This window comes from Lycorma delicatula, chromosome 6 (assembly GCF_047948215.1).
Source record: "Lycorma delicatula isolate Av1 chromosome 6, ASM4794821v1, whole genome shotgun sequence".
Taxonomy (NCBI): domain Eukaryota; kingdom Metazoa; phylum Arthropoda; class Insecta; order Hemiptera; family Fulgoridae; genus Lycorma; species Lycorma delicatula.
Genome location: NC_134460.1, coordinates 116,295,912 through 116,321,227, shown reverse-complemented (window position 1 = coordinate 116,321,227; position 25,316 = coordinate 116,295,912). Strand labels below are relative to the sequence as shown.

At 28.7% G+C, this 25,316-nt stretch overlaps 1 protein-coding gene across 2 annotated transcripts in view; it reads left to right on the top strand.

The window, feature by feature from the left end:
- Positions 1–25,316, top strand: part of Pus10 (Pseudouridine synthase 10) — a 30,902-nt gene that overhangs the window by 1,413 nt on the left and 4,173 nt on the right. Inside the window, exons 2-8 of one of the 2 annotated variants that reach the window (XM_075368338.1) lie at positions 3,305–3,421; positions 11,536–11,837; positions 14,824–15,032; positions 17,181–17,306; positions 21,510–21,702; positions 23,069–23,304; positions 24,524–24,669. In XM_075368338.1, the coding sequence (XP_075224453.1) occupies positions 3,305–3,421; positions 11,536–11,837; positions 14,824–15,032; positions 17,181–17,306; positions 21,510–21,702; positions 23,069–23,304; positions 24,524–24,669 (1,329 nt within the window). Of the gene's footprint in view, positions 1–3,304; positions 3,422–7,000; positions 7,155–11,535; positions 11,838–14,823; positions 15,033–17,180; positions 17,307–21,509; positions 21,703–23,068; positions 23,305–24,523; positions 24,670–25,316 lie in introns of those variants that run through there. The other variant, XM_075368339.1, reaches the window with a different exon arrangement.

Genomic DNA, 25,316 nt, shown 5'->3' with positions numbered 1-25,316 from the left:
ACAGATGAAAAGTTTTTGGCATGTCTCAACAGAAAGAGAATGGAATGTATATAAGAAATTTTGAACTTTCCACTAACTTTATGTGTACTGTTGTCTTAGGAATCATTTAATTACTAATTATATTAACATTATAAATGAATGAAATCTTAATTGAAAAATACTTCTTTTTAATTCAACTATATTTTATTTTTTGGTAGAATTAAAATCTTTTCATTAAAAAAAAAACAGCTTATTTGTGTTCACTTTTTAGAGTTGAGTAATGAATTACAGACAGATTTTAAGTGAATTAAAAATGTGTGTTTTATGAGCTAAAAGTTTTATACTTCTTATAATTTCTTATATTCTGTCCATAATTAACTTTGATATTAGATTTTATTCAGGACGTTATTTGCATTGAATTTTAATAGTTTTACTTTGTTGAGTTTATACAATTTTATAAGCAGATATATTTTTATATTTATTCTGGTTGGTTACATCTAAAAAAAAAAAAGGATTATTTATTGTTTCATGAAATAATACAACTGATTTGCAAGGTTAACTTTATACGAAAGCTTTTACCAAAAGTTATGAGAGGGACTGCAATTGTAAGTTATTAATTACTTTGAGTAACTTCATACTGTGTTTTTTAGATTTTTTTTTGCTAGAAAGTTGAAAATAAATTTTCACAGTTGTTAAAAAAAAAACAAAAGATATATACCAATTAAAAAAAGTTATATTTGTGTATATACTACTAGCCAGTTGGGGCTCATGTTGTTCGGTCAGCTGCCTAGTGAACTGACTGAACGAACAATGAAAGCACAAACATGCTCAAATGAATATTCAGAAGCTAGACACTAAACTTAATTGTTGATAAGCTGTTATTGTCAATCTATGAAAAAATAATAATTTTTAATATGTTTTAGAAGTATTTCTTTCAAATTTAGTTGTTATAATTTTTAACTTTTGTATGTAAATTGTTCAGTTTAAAATCATATCACTTTTCCAATTAAGTTTGTAGCTTTGTTTCTAATTAAAGTTGAACTTTTCAAATTTGTGTTAAATTTTAATAAACACTATTTACAGCAATTTTCTCAGAATTAAATTCTGTACAAAGTTAACAAGAAATTTTTATTTGGTTATTGGTAAATTAAGTTTTCCGACAAAATGTTTGCGTGTTTTACTGTGTTTTATCTTAAAACCTAAGTGAGCTAGATGTCTGGGACCACTTATATTCAATTTCTTAGTTAAAAAACCATAAGGAAGCACCAAATTTATTACTCGACTTGTATCCCAGGAATTTAGAATGGTTTAATTTTACAGATGGAGCAAAAAGCAGGGCTAAATATCTCATGAGCTGAAACACACTAATGAACTGCTTTCTGACTCATGTTTATATGAACTTATTTTCTTATTTTTGGTCGAGAGATTGCTGAGCAATTTTGAATCATTCTGTATATAAAATTATATATATACATCAGCCTAAGAGATATATAAACAAAATTCAGAGAAATTAGGTAACAAATTTAAAAAAGCTGAATACTGCATTCTATTCAAGGTTTACATTACCCTCAGAACCAAACAAATAAAAAAAAAATTAAAGTATACAGAAAATCACTATCAGACCTATTCACTTCTAGACATATAATGTATGTATTATTCAATACACACATGTCAACTAAAGACCAGAGAAACTCAACACTCTAAATTGTGCTCTTACAATCAGATATAATAATGCACTCATTGACATATTCCTATATAAAATAAATTTAAATAAACGTAAGCAAAACAAAAATACATTACACTGAAATTCATTAAGAACGATTCAGATAAGGTAACTCACTAATTTAAATATCTAGATACCATGTGCTTTTCAGAAGTAACCATTGTGTAAAGAATCCAATCGGATCGACATAATGCCCCTGTTGTACATTAATCAAACTGTAATGATTTCATAATTTTGCATATTAGGAGTGCAACCTTAAACAAAGATACACATTTTACAATTAAAAGACATCCATAGTAATAACATTGAGTCAACATTTGCTTACCATCTTGCATACAAATAATATCCACCTATATTACTACACGTTTGAAATTCTAGACGTACTTAAAAAATCTGATGTGGGCCCACATGACTTCCTTGTACGCCTATTAAATTATACATACACATTTTTTTAAAATGAAAAGTATATAAAATTTAATTTTATTAATAACTTCTGATATTTTTTTTATGGTTATTATTGAATTTATATTTATTGTAAAATTTTTTTTACTATCAGAGGTTAATAATTATTAATAAATCAATATATTTAAATTTAACAAAAAAAGTTAAAAAAAGGATATGAAGTCTGATTCGAACCAATGTGCCCTTGATACAAATATTTCATTAATTAAAATTTTATTTGGCTGTAACTTTGGAACCAATGAAATTAAGTACCAATTATGATATATCATTGAAAAGCTCTCAATGAGAGCTTATTACTGCAGTTAAGAAAAGTTCAAAATCCAAAAAAAATTGGATTTTGGGCTTTTTGGACACTTTGGTTCAGTCGATTGTAACTTTGGAAAAAAATATTGTAACACTTATCATATGAGATGGCTGATTTGTATCAGATATAAGTTTACCTTAATATTTTATATAAGATTTACAAGTTATTGAATTTATTTATTTTTGTTATAAATAAAACCACAGAGGAAAACTTTTTCCTAATCTACAAAATGATGATGTAAATGAAGTTTGTTCTTCCATAATTTTAAGCTAAATTGGTCCAGAGGTAATTCACTAAAAAACATATATATATATATATATATATAGATAGATATAGATAAATGTATATTTAATTTGGTTTTTAGTGAAGCATTATAGAACAGCCTATTAATTAATTATAGTATAAATCTTAATCAACAGTTAGTAACAAATGAATTTTTCTTTTAATATTGAAATTCTTTTGAAAAATTATTTATTAACTGTGTTTGTGAAGTACAGAATTTTGGTCCTGCAAAATGCTGCAAGTATTATCATCTGGTATGTATTTTCATAATGTTTATTTGTTGGCTTTGTATTTTTATAAAAATGTTCAAAATTGAATTATGTTGTTTCCATTTATACTCATGCTGTCACCAGAAAAACGTTTGGGCTTAGTTTCCCCAACTCTTTAACTATGGGTTCTTACTCAGTAATTTTGAGATAAAACTATTTTTAAAAAAAAGATAACATGAATGAGATTTACATGTTTATTTCTTTTTAATTAAAAAAAATCCTTCCATCAAAGTTGTGATTATTGTTAAAGTGCTTTGAATTAATCTTTATTATTCTGTTTTACAGAAAGGTTATGAAAACGAAACTGAAATTGAGAATGTTTATAAAATACAAAAAAGCAATCCATGTATTTCTTGCCTCGGATTGTTAGAAAAATCTGTTGTTGAAGATTCTATTTCTAAGGTAAAAATTTGTACTTAAACTTAATGTAGTTCACATTTTACCATTTTCTTTTATTTATTACTTTACTATGCTTATTCTGCTTTTTTCTTGTGATGGATGTAAAATATCAAAGGTATAGAAGCACCAATTAAGGTGTCTTTCCTTGCAAATAGCATTCTCCAAGAGTAATGATATTTATTATTATAGTCCTGTTTTGAACAGTGAGAAGGTGTCAATTTTAGGATTAAATGTCAGTAACATACTGATATACAGTATTATATGTAGCTCAGTGAAGAAGGCAATGAGAAACCACTTAAATTCTTACTTCCTTCAGTAAGCTTGGTATGGTATGGTTTTTATGCCTGACAATGGCATTTGCATTTTTTGAGTAGCGTCTGTTTCAGTATTCATTTATATATTTTATAGGTTTGGCACCTTGTATATTCAAATGTATAGAAATTTTTAAAACAATTTATTCTTTGTTATTTTTAAACATATTTTAAATGTATATTAAACCTTATAAAACTTGTTTTACGAACGAGATACAGTATTAACAACATTGCGGCTTGTACTTTTTATTGTTATTATTATTATAAATAATAAATAAAATAAAGTAAAAATGTCACTTACTGGTTATTTTTTGTAAAAAATTCATTTTAGCGCTTTTGCGGTGCACATCACTTCATCAGATGATTAAAAATTTTAAAATATCCAAAAAAAGGATGTTACCCCTTATTGATCAGATTATTAATTAGTCAGATTTAATAATTTTACTAAGAATGGGTAACATAACACCCTTCTTTATTGAATTAAAAAAAAAAAAAATTAATACATGTGATGAAGCAGTGCACACTTGAAAGCGCTAGTGTGAATTTTTAAAATGAATAAGCAGTAAGTAATATTTTTACTTTATTTATTATTGATAATAATAATTATATATTACTAGGATGCTAAACTACAGATTTGTATATATATATATATATATGAAATTAATTACAGGAGCCTATAAGTTAATTAATAAAGGACCTATAAGTCTTGCAAAGTAATTTATAGGAGCCTATATTTCCCAAGTGCTTGAATTAAAAAAAATATTGTAGAAATGTTATTATTTCTTCTTTCAAAGAAGAATTCAATAAATTTTATTCATAAAATAGTTAAATAATTACCAATAATCATTCATATCACCTACATAAGTGCAGGCAGGTTACCTACACATTAAACATTTTTAATGTCATATTTTGTTTTTGTTTTTTTCAAAAACAAAAACAAAAAAAAGAAGAATTTACGGACCTTATGATTGAATAAGTTTTATTTTGTTGTATTTTAATATTTCTTAACAGTTCTGTTCACTAGTCAGTATTGTGTTTATCAAGTTTCCAGTTGATTTACAGCAAGGATTAATATATTAAAACGACTAAGGCTCATACTTTTGACACATTCAATACTTTGTTCATGAATCTGATTGCTTCTGAAGTCATTTGTTGCTTGATTAGCATGTTAGTTCACACAAAAATAAATACTTTATTTGACCAAATAACTTCTAATTGTAATTTAATATTTTTTTCTAATTCAAGACTTAAGCAAAACTTGTTGACTTTTAGAAGTCACCACCAAATGAAAAACTGCTAACATCAATTAGACACCAACTCAGAAAGTATTGACACAAAAAATAATTTTTTCCATCTGTTTTATTTAAAGAAATTTTTATTTTATTTCAAATTTTTTAGTTTTATTTTAATTAAAATTTGGATGCAAAAAAAATTGAACCTTGTGAAAGTTAAACAAATTTTTTTTAAAACTTAAAACATATAACTAGGTTACATAGACCTTGACAAAAATAAGAAAAGGATACTGGGAAATGACTCACAGAGACACTCACTAGCCTATGTTAAGTATGAACTAAGGCCTTGGAATATGTAATATTTTATTATCTCAAGTTTTTCAACTGAACTGCTTGACATTTCTTACAAAATGCTATTAAAATTGCAGTGAAATTAGGGTGTATTATTAAGTCCTATTAGGACGAAGCAGTGGTAATCTCAAAAGATCTGATGTGGACACTGCATGACTTCTTTGTACACCTATTAAATGTCATATACACATTTTTTGATGTACTTCATTTAAACTTATTTCATTTGAAAGTGAGGTTCGATCCTCCAATTCTTTAATAAAGTGGACAGTTAAACAGTTGCTGGAACTAGGGAACGTATACACAAATTAAGGTCAGAAGAATTATATCAGATCAAAGTGCGATTAAATGATTGGCAACAAAAAACAAACGAAATGACGATCAATTTTAACTTAGTAAGAATATTGTCCAACAATATCAGAGGAGTAATAAACTAAAAGATGAGAATTTTTTGCAATTTATTAAAGATCAGGTTTGTATGCCTCAACATATATGTAGTCCTTGTGAGGGTCTATTTCTCGATCACTCTGTAGTTAACTTTAATGTAGATAAAATTAAACTAGAAAATCTAAAAATAATATGATTCCAAATTATAATTTTCAATTAATATTAAATATTCAGATGTTTCACCAAATCTATACATATACACATATGTAATAATGCCTATTAAATTACATATACACGTTTATAAAAGTATATAAAATTCTATTTCACTAATAATTTCTGATTTTTTTTTTCATATTTTTTATTGTTATTATTAAATTATTAGTTCTTGTAAAACCTTTTTTACAATCACAGGTTAATAATTATTAATAAATCAATGTATTTAAATTAAAAAAAAAAATTTAAATAAATTAAAAAAAAGGAGATGGAAGTCTTATTCGAACTGATGTGCCTTCTATTGTGAGATCCAAATATTTTTATTCTTAACTTGTTAAATGTGTGAATTGATTATTCTTAAAAGTAAAGATTTTATTCTGTTTTCTCAAGTTGATAGTAATGAAGGAATAATATATCGTTCTTAAACCAATAAATTCATATTCACTGGTACTGCTCAGACTATGTTGGTTTTATTTAGTTGACTATTGGTTGAGGTGAAGTATTAGAAAATAAGTAGTTTTACAAAGGGAACATTAATTTCAGAGTTTCTCATGATTTCCCCGTCTTATTTTTTGTTACTCGTTTTGTGCATTGCCTTTGTATGCATTGCTGATAAAGTAGTTGTAAGAGTGAAGTTAAAGTTTTAATTCTGCTGTTTACATATGAAATAAAACTAAAGTTGTCATTAAACATTTTTACATTAAAAAAAATTTTTATTAGTTGATGGTTTTATTAAATTGTTTTAATATTGTTGAAAAAATGTAAGATTATTTATTTTTATTAGTAATAAATGAAAGAATTATTATTGTTACTAAACATTTAATTCTGTTATCGTGATTAATCTTATCTTATAAATATCCATAAAAATCTGATGGAATTTGATATTTTATTTTGCATTATAACTGATTGTTTTTTTTAATATTGATTTAAATTATCTATTGGTTAGATATATTTTTATGATAAGTGAACAGATCTGTCATTTAATTATTTTATTTAATGATCATTGCATTTATTTTAAATTATTTGTTTTCCCATTTTTAATAATTTATTTTATTTTTACAGCCATGATGTGTTTCATTGTAAATTTAACATTGAATTATTAGCCATTTTGTAAAATTTTTCTTACGGTTCCATCAAAACATTATGTAAAACTAAAGGAAGGAATGATTATACATTATAATAGCTGTTACAATGTGCTGCAGCAGCCAGTTTTAAGTTTCACAGGATATATATTTTCACATGGATGTTAGTGGATGTAAAACCATGAGTTGGCAATTGAAATGTTTCTTTCCATAAAAATGATTTGTCATTTTTTTGTATTATTTTAATTTTATGTATTAGTGCTTAGATAATATTAGCCTTTTATTTTAATTTTTTAACTTGAGAAGATTAAATGTTTGGATGTTTTTTCACCCTCGGGAATATATTGTAATTGAAGTAGTTATTATATTCTTACACGGCATGTTTGTTGTTTTAAATTGTATTATTGTATTAGATGATTCTGGATATTATTTAATGTACTATGTGTACTGTGCAACCTGTGTTGATTATTTACTTGTTTTAAATTTATGTAAACTTGATATTTCTGGGTTGAAGGGCAACCCTCCTTGTACTCTGATCTATTTTTAGGTGTTTTAATAATATGACAAATAAATATACATAATAATAATAATATATTTTTACACTTATAATATTTGTGAAAGTAGTCAGTCATATGGGCCCCACATGCCCATACTGTGAACTTTATTGTATTATGCCGTTGGTACATTGACTTAGAAATCCTGACATATTTGATAAATTATAAAATTTAAGTCAGGAAATCAGTTTCAAACATATGTTCTCCTTTAAAAAAAGAAAAGTAATTTGATTTTGGATGAAATACAAATATATTGTTGCCCCAGACCAAAAGGTTTTCCTACTTATATTTTTGATTATTTCTGAAAAATAGACATAATGAGTTGTTGCATAAACCTGTAGACAAAAACACTATCCCACCTTTCCTGTCATGCTATCATGTTTCACAGTCCAGTCATCTACTCAGTTGTACTTTACCTATTACTTTTTCATCATACTAAATACTCTTACATGAGAGAGCCTTCAGACATGAGAATATCTGCTTTGAAATTCAGACTACGTGGCCAAATTGTGTTATCCCAGAAATTTTATGATAAATCTTTATATTTAGACGTTTTGTAATTGTTTGGTTTCTATCTCTAGTTTTTATTTTCTTTACTAAAGGGATATTGAATCCATGCAACTTAACTGTTTATTTACTTTCTTTTAAGGCCATGATTTTTCACTATACGCCAGACATTTAAGCTCTATGGACCATGTTGTTTACTTCAACAAGTCAAAGGTGGATACCACAGAAAGATGTCTACAGTAGCGGTTTTAGTCGACTTAAAAGCCGTATATGATACAGTCTGGTGATGCTTGCTCAATCACAAGCTGGCCATGTGCAGTATCTCTGGTCGCTTATTCAAATGGATCAAGTCTTTTTTTTGTCAAAGATTAATCCGAGTGCGCCACAACCATAGTACTTCCAAATTTCACATTCAAATGTAAGGCCTGGCACAAGGTGCTGTTCTTCTTTGTATACTATTCAACATTATGATCACTGACATCTTAGACGCAATCATGTAATTTTAAGACTTAAAATTACATTCCAACTGTTCATGCTTTCCACAAAAGTACTGGCAATAAGTCTGTCCTACAAGGGTTAAGTACTGGAAGAAATGAATGTTTCCAAATACTTGGGAGTTACTCTGGACTGATAACTCACTTGGAAACCACATGTCAAACAATGTGGGAAGAGCAGTGAAAAAGACTCATCTGCTGAAAGGACTCACTGCTGCGAAATGGGGAGTTAACCAGGAAGTGTTAATGACAACATATAAAACAGACATTAGACCAGTCCTAGAATACGGAAGTGAGGCGACAGTCACTGCTGGCTCCACAACTGCATATAAGATGAATCTTGTCCAGAACACTGCTCTGAGACTAATAACTAACTGGTGCTGCTAAATTCACCTCGCTGGCAGCTGTGAAAGCTCAGATACAAATGGAGCCTCTTCATGTCCACCGTGAAAGAAGTGCTCTGTGCTTCTGAGAATGTTCAAGAAGAATGCATAAGCAAAAGTGGGACAGTTAACAGCAAGCAACAAGCATGCTCAAAACCATATTGCACCACTCACTGCATATAAGAACTTATATGAGACGTATGGCCTGATACTTGTAGATGTAGCACCACTTAAAACCTATCAAGATTCTTTTGACTACGTGCTACAAGCGAATATAACTTAAAATATCAGCAACTTCCAAAACAAGCCTCTTATGAGGTGGAATTAAAACAGGCTGTACTCCAAACCATTCATGAAGATTATCCGGAACAGGAATGGTTACACATTTATACAGACATATCATCAATACTGGGAACTGGAGAAACAGGAACTGCATACTACTGCCGTCACTTCCAAGGCCATCTTGCTGTTGGTGCTCCATAGAGCAATTATGACAGAGAGATTGCTATGATTCAAGCAGCCACCACCCAACTTGAAATCCTTTCCACATGGAAGACAGTTTTCTTTGTCGATTTGCAAGCAGCCATCCAGAACTTGTCATGTAACACTAACTGACTGCACAAAAACTTTGGAGTGTGGGAAGACCTTAAATGAACTGGGATGTCTAGACTGGCAGTTGAAATTCCAATGGGTTCCTAGCCATGTTAACATATATGGTAATGAAATGGCTGACAAATTGGCAAAGCTGGGAACCTCTCTGCCTCAGCCATCCAGCACTCTTTCTCTTGGTTCAGCCAAAGTGCAAATGAACTCAGCAGTCAATAAATGAATTGGTGAGAACCGCAAAGAATCAGCAGCAGGCAAGAAGTGGGAAAGCCTTGTCACACTTGGCCATATAAGCTATAGCCACCCTCGAGCAGGCAGCGTTACTGCATTTAGATTAAAAATCAGATGTGACTACGGGTTCTGACCTCTCCAGCATGCCAACTCTGTGGCCACAAAACTATGATTGCAGATTGTCTGGGGATCTGCAGAGCTCTGGACCACTTGCAGAGGGATGATGAATGCCCCATTTACACAGAAGCCCATCTATACTGGTCAGTGCTCACATAATGGCTCAATAGCGAAGAGTGGGCATTGGCTAGTAAGTAAGTATAAACAGCTATCTTGTTTTCTGCTAACGTAAAAGTTATTAATGAAGCTATTTACAGAATATAATAAAACTAACTGGAAAAAGCAGTTCTGACTTTATGGTTACAATAAATTTATCATCTTGTGTCATGTTTTATACAACATAATTTTTCACTTGTTACAGTTCCTGTCCCCTGAGTTTAATTTTGCTAGTCTTGTAATAATATTTTCATAGGTTTTTTTTTAATAGTCATTTTTCTCCTCAAGCTCGCACAAGCCGACGCAAAACAAGATCCATTGAGCATTGAGGCTCTCCTAGAGGATTCAATTAACTTCAACATTTTTATTCCCTGTTTGATCCATTAGTCATAATGTCAACCCTGTCATTTCATGGGCGGTATAATGTGAACATAATATATCATTCTATTTTACTTCTGCTGTTATAATGAATACTTATACTTTTTGCTATTGAATGAATTTGATCAATTCATTCAATAGTTTGTGGTATAAACTTGATTTCTATCATTTCAATAGAAATCTGTAGAAGTACACCCTTCATAGGTTTATCATTTTGTAGGTTTTCATCGGTTTTTTCAGATTTTTAGCTTATCAAGTTCACTACATGTTTTTTTTTCAAAGACTCTTTCCCATGTTTACCATGTAGATTGTGAACGAGCACATGAATTATGGTGAAGCAGCTATTATGATTTTTTCAATGAATTTTTGGAACTTGGAGATTTGATCTTATCAAAAACTCTGCATTGCATTTCATCCAGCTGTTGAGCTTGAATTTGAAAATGCGCTTCTAAAATTCTGAGTTTATTTATTAGTAATTTTACCAGAAAACACTGAGTGTTTTGTGATGCAAGAATGGTATGGTTTAGTGCAGTACTTCTTCACTCAAGCTACATCAGTCTGAACAAAGGAGAAATAAACTTGTGTGAATTTAGCAGTAGAATACTTATCTGCAATAACACTGTTTGTTATACTATTTTTTGGTTAGAAAATAATTATGGAACTTTATTTAATATTACTATTTAACTGTGACTGTAATTTTTGTGATCTGCGAGTACTTGTTTATGAAATACCAATTCTAACATTTCATTTAATCTTAATCCAGTTACACTCAGTTATTGATAGCTGAAGTTATGTGGTAATGGAACTGTTAGGTTGTAATATCTAGTTCATCAGCTTTCCTGGAATTATGTGTTTAAGCTTACTAGATTATAGTTTATCATGAAACCTAAAGTACTTATATCTGGTTATGTGTGTTTATATTGATTGCATTTTTATTTAGGCAATTTTATTACTAGAAAATACAGAAAGATAGATTTTTCTATCTAGTCAGTTTAATAAGAAAAACTGGTTCGCTATGGACTAGTGTACATTTATTGAATTTAAATTTTAGAAAATCTTATTTTACATTAATGAATTATTTAATTATTACAATTTAATTCTGAATTTTAACCTTTTAGGTCTCTGAAGCAATTGCAAGGGAAGATTATGATAGTAAAACATTTTCTGCAGCTTTAACACTTCCAGTTAGTTTTCAACTACGCGCTCATTCAATGTCAATTTATTTACAAAATAATTATCCAGATATATTTAAGGCTATTTTTCAACTAGGAGTAGTTACAATTAATGTAAAAGATGTGTGGAAATGGATAGTGGGTCCAAGACTTGAGGCTGTAATCTCAAAGTCATTTGATATCAATTCTGATTTTATTATTACTCTGAGTTTTCATTATATTGATGACCTTACTGAAGCACATACTTTGTCAGTACCTTATTTTTAATAATTGTTAGTAATATTTGTTAATGTATTCTTATTATATTACGTATTTGCAGTTTAGTTAGTAGCAGTGTGATAGTTTGGATGTGAAAAGTCTGCTCTCCAAATCTAACATTTTTTAAAACTTGTATTTGAGAAATGGAACCATGCAAATGATGGATCCAATGTTTCTGATAAATAGACAGAAGTCAGTGTGTTGAGAAGTGCCTTTGTGGCATTGGGCTCTTCTGCTACATTTCTATGTATTTCTTATCATTATTGTTGTTATTTATTAGATACTTATCTTCTGTAGTTTTCATTTAGAGAGTTTATTTTGGGTATTGGATTTTATTTTATTAGTAATACGTGGATTTGAAAATTATCCACCATGTAGAACCTTTTATCTGGTAAATTATACTTTGGAAGAAGTTTGTTTCTTCCCAGTTTTACCATCAGAGTAATTGAGTCTGTACACTACCAATTGTGCTAACTTTTACTCCATTAGGCTTGATAGAATCATCACAGTAAGTTAGCAGAAGTGATTGAAGGAATGATTTTACTATCATATAGTTGCAGGTTAGATACCCTTTTTTTAGTTCAATAATGTTTTTAATACAGTATTTGAAATCATAGTACATATGTTGTAGAGAAATGATCTTACTCAAATACTTAGTCTCTTGGTAAAAAAATTTGCAACGGGGTTGCTTAGCTGAATTAATGGTTTATTTTGAAACATAATCTCAACAATTATCATTGAATAGAATATAAATGAAAAAATTAAGTTTCTTCACAGAAAAATGTATCATAATTTAAAGGGACCATGTGTTATTTTTCAGAAAAAGTATAAAAGAAAACTTCAGTAAGACAAACCACAGTTGTAGACAAGAAAGTACCCTGCTTAGTATCCTTTTAATAATTCATTTTTGTTACCCATTCCCTTCTGTTTCCTTGATTCTTTTTTATTGGTTCTTTGGTGTAAGTTGACTGCTAGATCCTCCAGTCTGAGAATGCCAGGACTTTAATAACATGACATGCCATGAATCGCACGTTAAAATGTTATATGATAGACTCAAGTAGTGTAAAAAATAATTATTATTATAAAAATTATTATTACAAATAAAAATAATTATTTTTATTTGTGAAATGATGGAATTTTTATCAAATGTGATGTGATGAATAATATTATTACCTCTTGACAGTAACTTATTGCTTATTAATAATCTTAAATTAGTTTATAAAAATTTACACATTAATGTTACATTCTACTTAAATCTGTGAGTAAGTTAAAATTCACTTAGAGATTACTCTCTTTATTTATTAAATATAAATGGTGTATTATTAAATAATAAGATCATGTAATTTAATGCATGAGGGGAAAGGCAGTTTAGCCTGATCTCAAAACATGCCCTATTGAAAATACTGATTTTATACTTGAATCACTACAAGTCTCTATTGGTAAAGTTGTAATGCGACTGGAAGTGACTGAAATTTTCAGCTTAGGAATAAACTGCTGTACTTGTGAGTTAAATGATTTCTTTTTTACGGCTTCATAGTTTTTTTAACAGATAATAACTGGCAGCTGATGAATACTTACCTATTAATTTCATTTATGAGAGCCTTCTAGAGCATAAAATTACTTACACATATCACTTGGTATGAACAAAATAACTTCACATCAGTAATGCAAAGTCAGTTGTATTAACTTTTTCTGAGCCCTGAGCCAAGTTACATGATTATTAATATGCTATTATTGTATTCCTAATTGTTTAAAATGCATGGGAAGAAAAGTGCCTACAAGTGTGAAATTCAACGTGTGTGGATCATGTGAAATTTGAGAAAAAGTTATACAAAACACAAGAAATAGGTGTTGTAGCCAAATAAGGAAGCATAGGTATTATGATTAATCAATAAAGCATGAGAAAATTACATATTATTATCAGTGAAGGAATTAAATGTCCTTGTTGAGATTGTTCTGAATGACTTTTTTTTTTGTAATTTAAGATTTGGTTTAAAAAATATTAATAAACTTTGTAAGGGTAGACAGCAGACAATTCACTATTAGTGGATTATATATAGCTCATTTGGATTATAGGATTTTGGTTGGGGGCTTTCCCAATGAAATTGCTAGTAAATAGCTTTTACTCTGACTTTAAAAAATATTGTGCTGGATAGGTTCCTTGAGTGAAGCCTGAAAAGAAGAAAAAATGGATGACATTGGTCTTGATATTTGTCTTGATATTTTTTTGATTGATATAAACAAGAGGACAGTGAATTTCAATTATATTCTTATTGTCATGATTCTGTCATAAAACCATTGACAGTAAGTGCTGATCAGTGGATTGGTTCTCTTCAGTACCAACTTCAAACCAAAGAAAGTCAAGTAAACTTTTTAGTGCAAGAACCTGAAGATAAAGATTCTCTGGAATCAGAGAGACCTCTTATTTGTTAATTTCATGCTAAGTAGAATAACTTTAATAGTTTCCTCTGAATTACTTAATCTGCTCCATAAAAGTAAGTAAAAGGGTTGTTTCATAATAATGTTTTTCCATATTTGGCTGCAACAATTCAATTACAACTTTAAAACTTTGATAGAAAGTATTTGTATTCAAGCAAGCACCATGCAAACAATAGGTAGTTTCCTGTGATTTTCATTTTTCCCTTAGTTAAAGAATCTCTGGACAACAGCCATTTTAGAAGTGATGATGAGATCAAAAAAGCTTTGACTTGGTAGCTGATAAAGCTACCAGTCTTTTTTCTCTAATGTTGAAGTAGAAAAACTTATAAGTGTATATTATTATACAGAAAAATGAAAACCACTTTCTTATAATTACTAATAATATTTTATAATTATAGCTTGTTTAAATTTATTGTAGCTAAATATTCATTACTTTCTATAGAAAATTTACTATTATGTAAATCCTTGTCATTCTTTAATAATTTTTTGACTTAATACTAAATTGTGAATGTGTACTTAATGAGATTATATTTTTAGAAATGATCTGGGTTACAACTCGCGCAGAATAAGAAGACCAAGACATCAAAAAGGTGTTGATTTGTATTCTAGGAAAGGTGTTGATAATTTTATTAGTAGTATTAGCAAAGAAGACTTTTCAAGAGCTTTTGATATCCCACCAAAAATTCCTTCTGAATCTATTCATTGTAACTCTGTTTCATTACAACATAATCCAATATTTTTTGCAGGTAATTTTGTGTAGTAAAATATGATTTAAAAATTTTTAGGTAAATTTTATTTATTTTCATTTAAAATGTTAATTAAAGAAAAGTATCTTGTACTTAATGAAAAAATAAATTATGAAGTCACTGCTGTTTGTTATTAGTTTCTTATTCAGTTTTTGTAGTTTGTATGCTTCCTTCTGTAAATTATTGAAGAGGTAATTTTGTGTTTATTTCAAAAATATTTTAATCACACTTTAATTCTATTTTAAGCATGGAAGTTTAAAACAGTGTTAATATATGTCCTTTAGGAGTGATGTTATCTGTATCCCATATAGTATTCAATTTTTTACTCTTGACAATTGCATACTTAAATAAAAAAGTAATAACAATACAGTCTGGAGTGCTTGAAGAATACAGAAAAAATTGTGATAATCATTTTAAAATTTTCATTTAGTGGTTAATGCATTCATTATTACAAGTAAAATCTATCTTACTGACATCGTGTCTTGGACTATCTGTTCAAAATAAATTTTACAATAACAACTTCAGATTGCTGCTTATAATGATTGTTTGTTAGAAAAATGTATAGTTGCAAAATCGGTATGATGGTTTAGAACAGTTGACTAGGAAAAATATTGCTGATATACATGGTGTTACAAATTCTATGAGGGTCTTCCAGAAAGTAAAGAACATTTTTGATCTTGACATGTGTCTCCAGCCGTTGTGGATGAAAATTTAAAGCCCTCCATTTCAAGAGTTGTGTGTTAAACTGTGATGCTTTATAGATATTTGTAATTTGTTAGACATTTTCTAAGTATGTGAAAAAGTAGAAAATCCTGACAAATGTATTGTGTGACTTTATTTTTGAATGAAAAAATATATTTGCCAATTGAAATTTATATACAAATAAAGAAAGTTTGTAGTGCTAGTTTGATGAATGAAGCATAGTTAGGAAATTGTGCATTACATTTAATGACAGATGAAAAAAGTGCTTAATGACAAATGTTTGGTTCACCATATCTCATCACCCAAGAAAAAAAGTTGATGAAAAGTGGAGGAGGATAGATATTTTATGTTAGGTGGTTAATACAGTTTCTTTATTAAATTTTCAAGAGCTTTACTTCATAAAAATTTAACGGAACTTGTTTGTTTCAAAAAATATATGTCAAAGGGTCCGTTGATTATTGTCTTATGATAACAAAAGTGGTAATAATTAATTTATTTATAATAATTATAATGTTTTAACTTACAATTAGGTACCAGTTTTTTAAAGTAAAATAAAATAAAAATTGCTTATAATTTTTTTTTTTACTTTTTTAGTTATTTCTTTTGCTGCTGCAGTAGCTTAGGTATATAAAGGGAAAGTATAGTGATCAGCTAAAATTTTGGGTCAGAATTTTTATAAATGTTTTTGTTTCCAAAACCCCTTTATTCCAAAAAAAAAAACAAAAAATTAAGAAATTTCCAAATGATTTATGTACATACATATATGTCTGTTGACCTGTACTCTAATTAATTTCTCCAGACAGCCTCTCTGAGAATTGCTCAAAGAAGTTCTATGTGTGGGACATTGAAGGTATTTAATTGTATACAAAATTAAAAAAGGAAAGCTGGAAGTTTTTGACTTTGAATTTTTGATTTTTAAAATGGTTGTAAAAATAGATATTTAATACAATGAAAGTATTCAATAAGTTTTTAAATTCCAAAGTTTTAAGTCAATTGAATTGGGAGATATTCAACATTATTTCTGAAAAATTTTGCCTCATATCTTGAAAACTCATTTACCAAAAAAAGTTGAAATTTTCCTCAAACGTTTAGGTATAAATATATTCCAATTTTGGCCTGATTTTCAATCCCATCAGACAAAGGGACGTCAATCATAGTACCCATACATTTTCCCTTCTGGCAATAGCTATACAGGATGCCCTGGGAAATAAATAAATTAATATGTGTTATAAAAAGTTAATAATATTATATTGCAGAATGGTTTTAAATTAGCTTACTTTAAAAATCACATCTTTGTTCTTTTTATTTACCCATTTGTATTTTGGATTTCTTTTTTTAATATTGCCTTTTTATTTTATTAGTTGAATTTAAACATTCATCCTTGTTATAATTAATTTGTAGAATAGAGGGAGCTGTTATATATATTTAACTTCTTTTTTTTTGCAGGAAGATATAATAAATTATGTAGAGATCTCCCTCAAACACCATGGTTAATTGATGGTGAAAGACGAATAGAGAATTCAATTCAAGAGATTATATGTGTTCCTCTTATTAAGTTAACTAAAGCTGAAAGTAAGTTAGATTATATATGTTCAATATTTTTTTATTGATTTATACTTCGTGTTTTTATTTCTCTGATGCCAAAATTCTGATAGTAGCATGATTAAATTGATTAATGCTTTCTATGAAAGGTGATTAACACTTTGTTAAAAAAATAAATAGGCTAGATTTACAAATTAAATCTAACCTAATTACCTGTTGTGGTTGTAGTTAATATTGGATTTTTAAAGATATTATGTAGCTAGAAATTATCATAAACTAGAAATAAAATTGAAAATTTTATGAAGCTTATTGATGAAGCAATTAAACACATAAAAGGAGATGAAAATTTAATAATAGTTGGAGATTGGAAAAGGCAAGGAAGGAAATATAGTGGGTGAATACGGGCTGGGCAAAAGGAATGAAAGAGGGGACCGACTTATAGAATTTTGCACGAAGTATAATTTAGTAATTGCCAACACCCAATTTAAAAATCATAATAGAAGAATATACACTTGGAAAAAGCCAGGCGATACTGGAAGGTATCAGATAGATTATATCATGGTTAAGCAAAGATTTAGAAATCAACTCGTTGACTGCAAAACTTACCCTGGAGCAGACATTGATAGCGACCATAATTTGGTGATAATGAAATGTAGATTGGGGTTTAAAAACCTGAAGAAAAGGTGTCAGATGAATCGGTGGAATTTAGAGAAGCTTGAGGAAGAGGAGGTAAAGAAGATTTTTGAGGAGGACATCGCAAGAGGTCTGAGTAAAAAAGATAAGGTAGAAAATGTAGAAGAAGAATGGGAGAATGTTAAAAAGGAAATTCTTAAATCAGCAGAAGCAAACTTAGGTGGAATAAAGAGAACCGGTAGAAAACCTTGGGTTTCAGACGATATATTGCAGCTGATGGATGAACGTAGAAAATATAAGAATGCTAGTGATGAAGAAAGTAAAAGGAACTATCGGAAATTAAGAAATGCTATAAACAGGAAGTGCAAACTGGTGAAAGAAGAGTGGATTAAAGAAAAGTGTTCAGAAGTGGAAAGAGAAATGAACATTGGTAAAATAGATGGAGCATACAGGAAAGTTAAGGAAACTTTTGGGGTACATAAATTAAAATGTAATAATGTGTTAAACAAAGATGGTACACCAATATATAATACGAAAGGTAAAGTCGATAGATGGGTGGAATATATTGAAGAGTTATACGGAGGAAATGAATTAGAAAATGGTGTTATAGAGGAAGAAGAGGAAGTTGAAGAGGATGAAATGGGAGAAACAATACTGAGATCTGAATTTAAGAGAGCATTAAAAGATTTAAATGGCAGAAAGGCTCCTGGAATAGACTGAATACCTGTAGAATTACTGCGCAGTGCAGGTGAGGAAGCGATTGATAGATTATACAAACTGGTGTGTAATATTTATGAAAATGGGGAATTTCCATCAGACTTCAAAAAAAGTGTTATAGTTATGATACCAAAGAAAGCAGGGGCAGATAAATGTGAAGAATACAGAACAATTGGTTTAACTAGTCATGCATCAAAAATCTTAACTAGAATTTTATACAGAAGAATTGAGAGGAGAGTGGAAGAAGTGTTAGGAGAAGACCAATTTGATTTCAGGAAAAGTATAGGGACAAGGGAAGCAATTTTAGGCCTCAGATTAATAGTAGAAGGAAGATTAAAGAAAAACAAACCAACATACTTGGCGTTTATAGACCTAGAAAAGGCTTTTGATAACGTAGACTGGAATAAAATGTTCAGCATTTTAAAAAAATTAGGGTTCAAATACAGAGATAGAAGAACAATTGCTAACATGTACAGGAACCAAACAGCAACAATAACAATTGAAGAACATAAGAAAGAAGCCCTAATAAGAAAGGGAGTCCGACAAGGATGTTCCCTATCTCCGTTACTTTTTAATCTTTACATGGAACTAGCAGTTAATGATGTTAAAGAACAATTTAGATTCGGAGTAACAGTACAAGGTGAAAAGATAAAGATGCTACGATTTGCTGATGATATAGTAATTCTAGCCGAGAGTAAAAAGGATTTAGAAGAAACAATGAACGGCATAGATGAAGTCCTACGCAAGAACTATCGCATGAAAATAAACAAGAACAAAACAAAAGTAATGAAATGTAGTAGAAATAACAAAGATGGACCGCTGAATGTGAAAATAGGAGGAGAAAAGATTATGGAGGTAGAAGAATTTTGTTATTTGGGAAGTAAAATTACTAAAGATGGACGAAGCAGGAGCGATATAAAATGCCGAATAGCACAAGCTAAACGAGCCTTCAGTAAGAAATATAATTTGTTTACATCAAAAATTAATTTAAATGTTAGGAAAAGATTTTTGAAAGTGTATGTTTGGAGTGTCGCTTTATATGGAAGTGAAACTTGGACAATCGGAGTATCTGAGAAGAAAAGATTAGAACCTTTTGAAATGTGGTGCTATAGGAGAATGTTAAAAATCAGATGGGTGGATAAAGTGACAAATGAAGAGGTATTGCGGCAAATAGATGAAGAAAGAAGCATTTGGAAAAATATAGTTAAAAGAAGAGACAGACTTATAGGCCACATACTAAGGCATCCTGGAATAGTCCCTTTAATATTGGAAGGACAGGTAGAAGGGAAAAATTGTGTAGGCAGGCCACGTTTGGAGTATGTAAAACAAATTGTTGGGGATGTAGGATGTAGAGGGTATACTGAAATGAAACGACTAGCACTAGATAGGGAATCTTGGAGAGCTGCATCAAACCAGTCAAATGACTGAAGACAAAAAAAAAAAATGAAGCTTATTGTCATAGATATACGAGTAAAATACATTTTAATTTGACTGTTTAAATACTCAAAGTACAGTTAGCATATGGGTGTCAACTCCATAATCTGAATAGTTTACATTTATTCTGCTCAAAATGTGTACTAATCTGTGTTCAGATGATTCTGTTTTATGTCCTTGTTAATAGACATTTTGTGTAATTTAATCAGAGAATTTAGATATAATTTAACAAATTTTCTGTCACAAGAAAAATACAAGAATATGAATAAAACAATGAAATAAAACTTAAATAGATCTTTATTTAAATTAGAAGTTCTGTTTTACACACATTTGTGACAGTAGACATTCAGTAACACTTGAATGCAACCATTATTATTATTATTATTTAATTTTAAAAACAGTGTGTTGCATTAGTATGGTGATCATCATACTACTTCCTTATTGACATGTAATCACGTTTAACATTACAGTTACTTATTGCCTTGCTCTCAGAATTAGGGTAATTGTATATCTAATTTAGTGAATATTTCATATGATTTGCCCACAAACCCAAGATTCATTTGTCATTTATTCAAATTTCTTGAAATTTTAGAGAGTTCTCTGCAGTTGGACTTAGTTTACATCAGTAGCAGCTCTAATATGTGTTTAAAAGGTATAAACTGCCATCCATTTTAAATGGAATGTGTAAATTTTGTATACTTCATGTATAAATGAGTCTTTATACAAGTTGGTGTCCAGAGTGTCAGCTCTCTTCTTAAAGAATGTAATAGGGTGTCATTATGAATTGTTACAGTTGCCAGGAAATATTTTCTTCAGTTTATAATTGTTCATATGCAGATATTAGCTGAATCAAGTAATTTAAGTTCCTGCCCTCTGTTTTCCTTGAGATAATCCAGACCAACATTTACAATTATATTAAAAATGTTTTTCTCCAAAAACATTACAGTTTCTGTAACAGTGTTTCAAAAGGACCAATATATATATATATATATTGAGATTTCATTAGTAGGTAAGCTGTTGAATTTTATGTAGTATGGTGAAACTTTATTATTTATAATGATTAAAAATTTTTGTATAAGAAACCAAAACTGGTGTTAGTGAGTTAAACTGGTTGGTGAGGTTATTGCGCAGTTTTGAGTTTTTGGACATATAAGCAATTTCTGTAACCATATTTTATTGCCACACCCATATCAGCCATTCATGGCTATAAAGCTGTAAATTGTAATTGTATTATATTATAAGGCCATTAAATCATAGAAACACTGTTTACCCCACATGATCTGATCATTCTATTGGGTTAAGTTGTATAATTCTTATGTATATCTTCCTTACGTATATAAGTTATGTATATGTATTCCTTATGTATATATATTATATATATATATATAATTATATAAAATTTAATAATGAATGTTTCTAAAATTTTGTTAATTTAACTGTTTTATTTAGATCCTAAATTTTCAGCATCTGGTAGGGAAGACGTTGATGTTCGTACATTAGGTCGTGGAAGACCATTTGCGATAGAATTGCTGAATCCTCATCATACTTGTTTTAGTTTTGAACAGCTAAAAAAATTAGAAAATGAAATAAACAGAGAAGGTCGAGATAAACTTGCTGTTAGATATATGCAGTTAGTTGACAAGTAAGATTATGTTCATTACTAATAACTATAACTACGTTAAAAAAAGTTTTATAATTTTATTGAGCAATTTTTATTTTTATAATTATAAATATTTTAGGAATATTTAACGACTTAAATTCAGTTACATTTAGTAGTTTTCTTATTAATAAATAATAGGTTGGGTGGGTGCACGCGCGTTTCTCTGGCATATACATCCTACCTTTGGGATGAGTTTTGATTCCATCAGACAAGGGGACATCATACTACTAATACCTTTTTTTTAATAAAGTATAATTTTTTTACCTCATTGAATAACATTAAATCGAATCAGGCAACTTATTGAGCCAAATAAGAACTACAATAAATAAACTTTAAGCCCGAAAAACGTAGTACTTGAAATATAATTTTTTTAAATTTCAATTTTCTTGATTGAAAATCCAGCTGTACCTAGTATATATGTTGAAGACATAGGAACTTTTTTTTAAAAAAATGAGGGTCCCATGAGATCCAGTTCAAGAATTCAGTAAAAATTGAGTTTTTTATAATTTCCTATACTTATTTGTTTTTAAAGGTGTGGGTGGCTGTTATTAAAAATCTTATATCAGTTAGCTGTTGGAGCAAGAGAGCCAGATTGTACCCAAATATTTTTACTAACATTTTGATATTTTTTGCATTTGTACTCTAAATAGTACAAAATTAAGTCATTAATGTATAAAAACCTTATGGCATGGATGAAATAGAAATCTGTCAAGGGCTAATCTGAGAAAGTTATGCAATCCTTCGCCAGAATTTATTTTGTGTAGGTAAATAATCTTTCTGGTGGTTCATCCATTAAATATATAAAAATTAATTCTTTGTTTATTTAGAAAATTTACAGTAAAAGTACATAATTCTATTTCCCAGTTTTTGTACTATACTTTTCAGAGAAATAAGTTTTTTTTTGTTTTTTACTGTATTTAAATGAATTTCAGGCTAATTTTAATAACTTTTCCTTTAATATATGTGTACACTATATTTTTTTATTTATGTTCTCTGTAAAAGTATCATTATGTCCCTTTTGGTTATAAAAAAATGAATTTGTTTGGAGTCTTTGTTTTTTTCTGTTTTGTTATTGTGTTTACATTTGTAATGTAACCTTTTTGAATCCACGGATTCATTATCAGTTACAAAATACTCTAATGATAGGTAATGAATTACCATCATTATATGTCAAAACTGATAGTTATCACAACCAAGTAATTTAATGAATTTAAAAGATAAAAAAAATTGTGTGTGTACTTGTGCAGTGGTGAGTTTTATATTAAGCTTACTATTTTGGGGTGTTTGTAGGTGAATTCAAGTACATCAGTGAATATGTTTAACTAATTAATTTTTTTTTTTTTTTTAGAAATAGTTTAGAGGCATTAAAAGAGGGTGAAGAACATAAGAAAAAAACATATTGTGCTTATTGTATAGTATTTGGTCCACTACCTTCTGGTTTAGATGAGTTACCATCTCTAGCACCCATTACAGTATCTCAAAAAACTCCTATAAGAGTTTTGCATCGCCGTCCAATTGCAGTTAGATCAAGAGTTGTTCATAAAATAAAAGCAATACCACATGTGTCTTCCTCTGAATCTAATGGTAATTAATTGTTAAAATTGATGTTTTATTTTTACATTTTAAGTAAATCTAGTTCACCTGATGTGTAATAATAAACAACCACACATTTTAGCTTAGTTGTAAGAAATATTTAAAAAAACATAAATATATATGCATTTTGAAATTTGTGTAGAAAGACAGATTTAATAGACTACAGTGAATATAGTGTAAAAATGGTTATAATAGAAGTCATGAATGTTGAAATAGAAAGAGAAACGTAGAATAGATCTTAAGATCTTGGGCTTTGAGAAAGAAATAAAGAGGGGAAATAATTGTTCAGTTTTGTGGGAGAAATTTTGTTAGAATGAAAAGTTCATGTTTATGAAGAAGAATAGCAAGAGAATGACTCGTTATAGGTAAAATGAATGATTATGTTACTCATGTGCTAGTTAAAGATATGAGATAATAAAGAGGTGATTGGGTGTTGGTGGCTGAAGGTGATCATATAGAGTTGTAATAGGAAACTTCAAATTTGGTTAACTTCCAGTTGTTAAAGTTATAGATTAAACAGAAATATGAAAGTGAGGTACTGAAAAAATGTCATAGATTTTCTGTATGTATGTTACGTACAGATTGGTAACAGACTTATTTAACCATGGAAATTGGGATATTGTGGATTTCTTCATTTTAAAGAGTGTAATTGTTGATATAAATAATTTCTTCTTCAAATAATTAAATAAAATTGTAAAACAACTTGAATGAGTTATTTATACTTAATATTTTTTTTTTAATAATTGAAATTTTATTGGTATTGAACATATAACTGATTTTAATTTTTTAATTGGATGCATACTGTACAAGAATCTAGAAGTATGCTTCAAGTAAGGTATGTTTGTTACGTTGTGTTTAAAACTTATCATTTTTAATATTTTTAGTTCTCTACAGAATTATAAGAATTTAAATATAAATAACAAACTATATTTAACTGTTTAAAGTACAAATTATATGAAATGGTTATAAATTATACAATTAAATGTACTATTTTTCTAACCCAATCATTGTTTTCAAATTTTACTTATTGATTAATTATAACTTCATTACTGTTTTTTCTTATCTTATGATTTCACGTGTAAGAGTGATAGTTCTTAATATTAACAAATAAAAGTGATTGATATAAAAAATTATATTTAAAAAAATAATTGATATCTATACAAATAATTACTAATTATATTATTACTGTAATTTTAACTTTCTTGCTTAGGTCCATCATTTTTCAAACTGTATGTTACTACTCAGGCCGGCACCTATATAAAAGAGTTTGTTCATGGAGATTTTGGTAGAACAACACCTAGCCTTGGTGAACTTCTTGGTGGTGTTAGTATTGATATATTAGCCCTTGATGTCGAGGTATAGTTTAGAATTATGTTACTGTATTGTAAGTTGATGTTCACCTAGATTACAATCTTAAAGAATTTCCTTTTCTTATTATTTTGGATTTATTTTTGCACTTGATGTAATAAAAGTTACTTGCTGTTACATTAGAGGATCTTCTTCAGTTATAGAATAATAACAGTTGATTCATTATATCATTGCATGTGGAAAATAATATAAAAGAAGTTTTAAATAATTATTTATGATATACAGATTTGTTTCTCATAAATGAAGTTACCTGTTATTAGTTGCCACTTACTGAAATTATATTCTTGTATGTGCATTTTATTTTTTACATTTCTTTGATGTTCATAAATATTAATGTATTTATAGTAAAATGAGAATATACAATCATTATATTTTTAGTTATTTGACTCGCAGTATCATTTTTACCAAATTATGAATTATGTATTGTAACAACAGAAGTATTCATAATTTGCTCTAACCCTCCACAATTGAAAGAATGTAGAATATCTAATCCTAGATTTGTAGATGTAGCAGCAAGTGTTTTACAATCATCAAGAGAAACCCTTTTTTATTTATGGTCATGTTCAATTTTAAGTTGTAGCTTAAATTAGCTCAGTGAAGGGAGTGAATGTTCTCTCTTAACTGGCAATAATCCC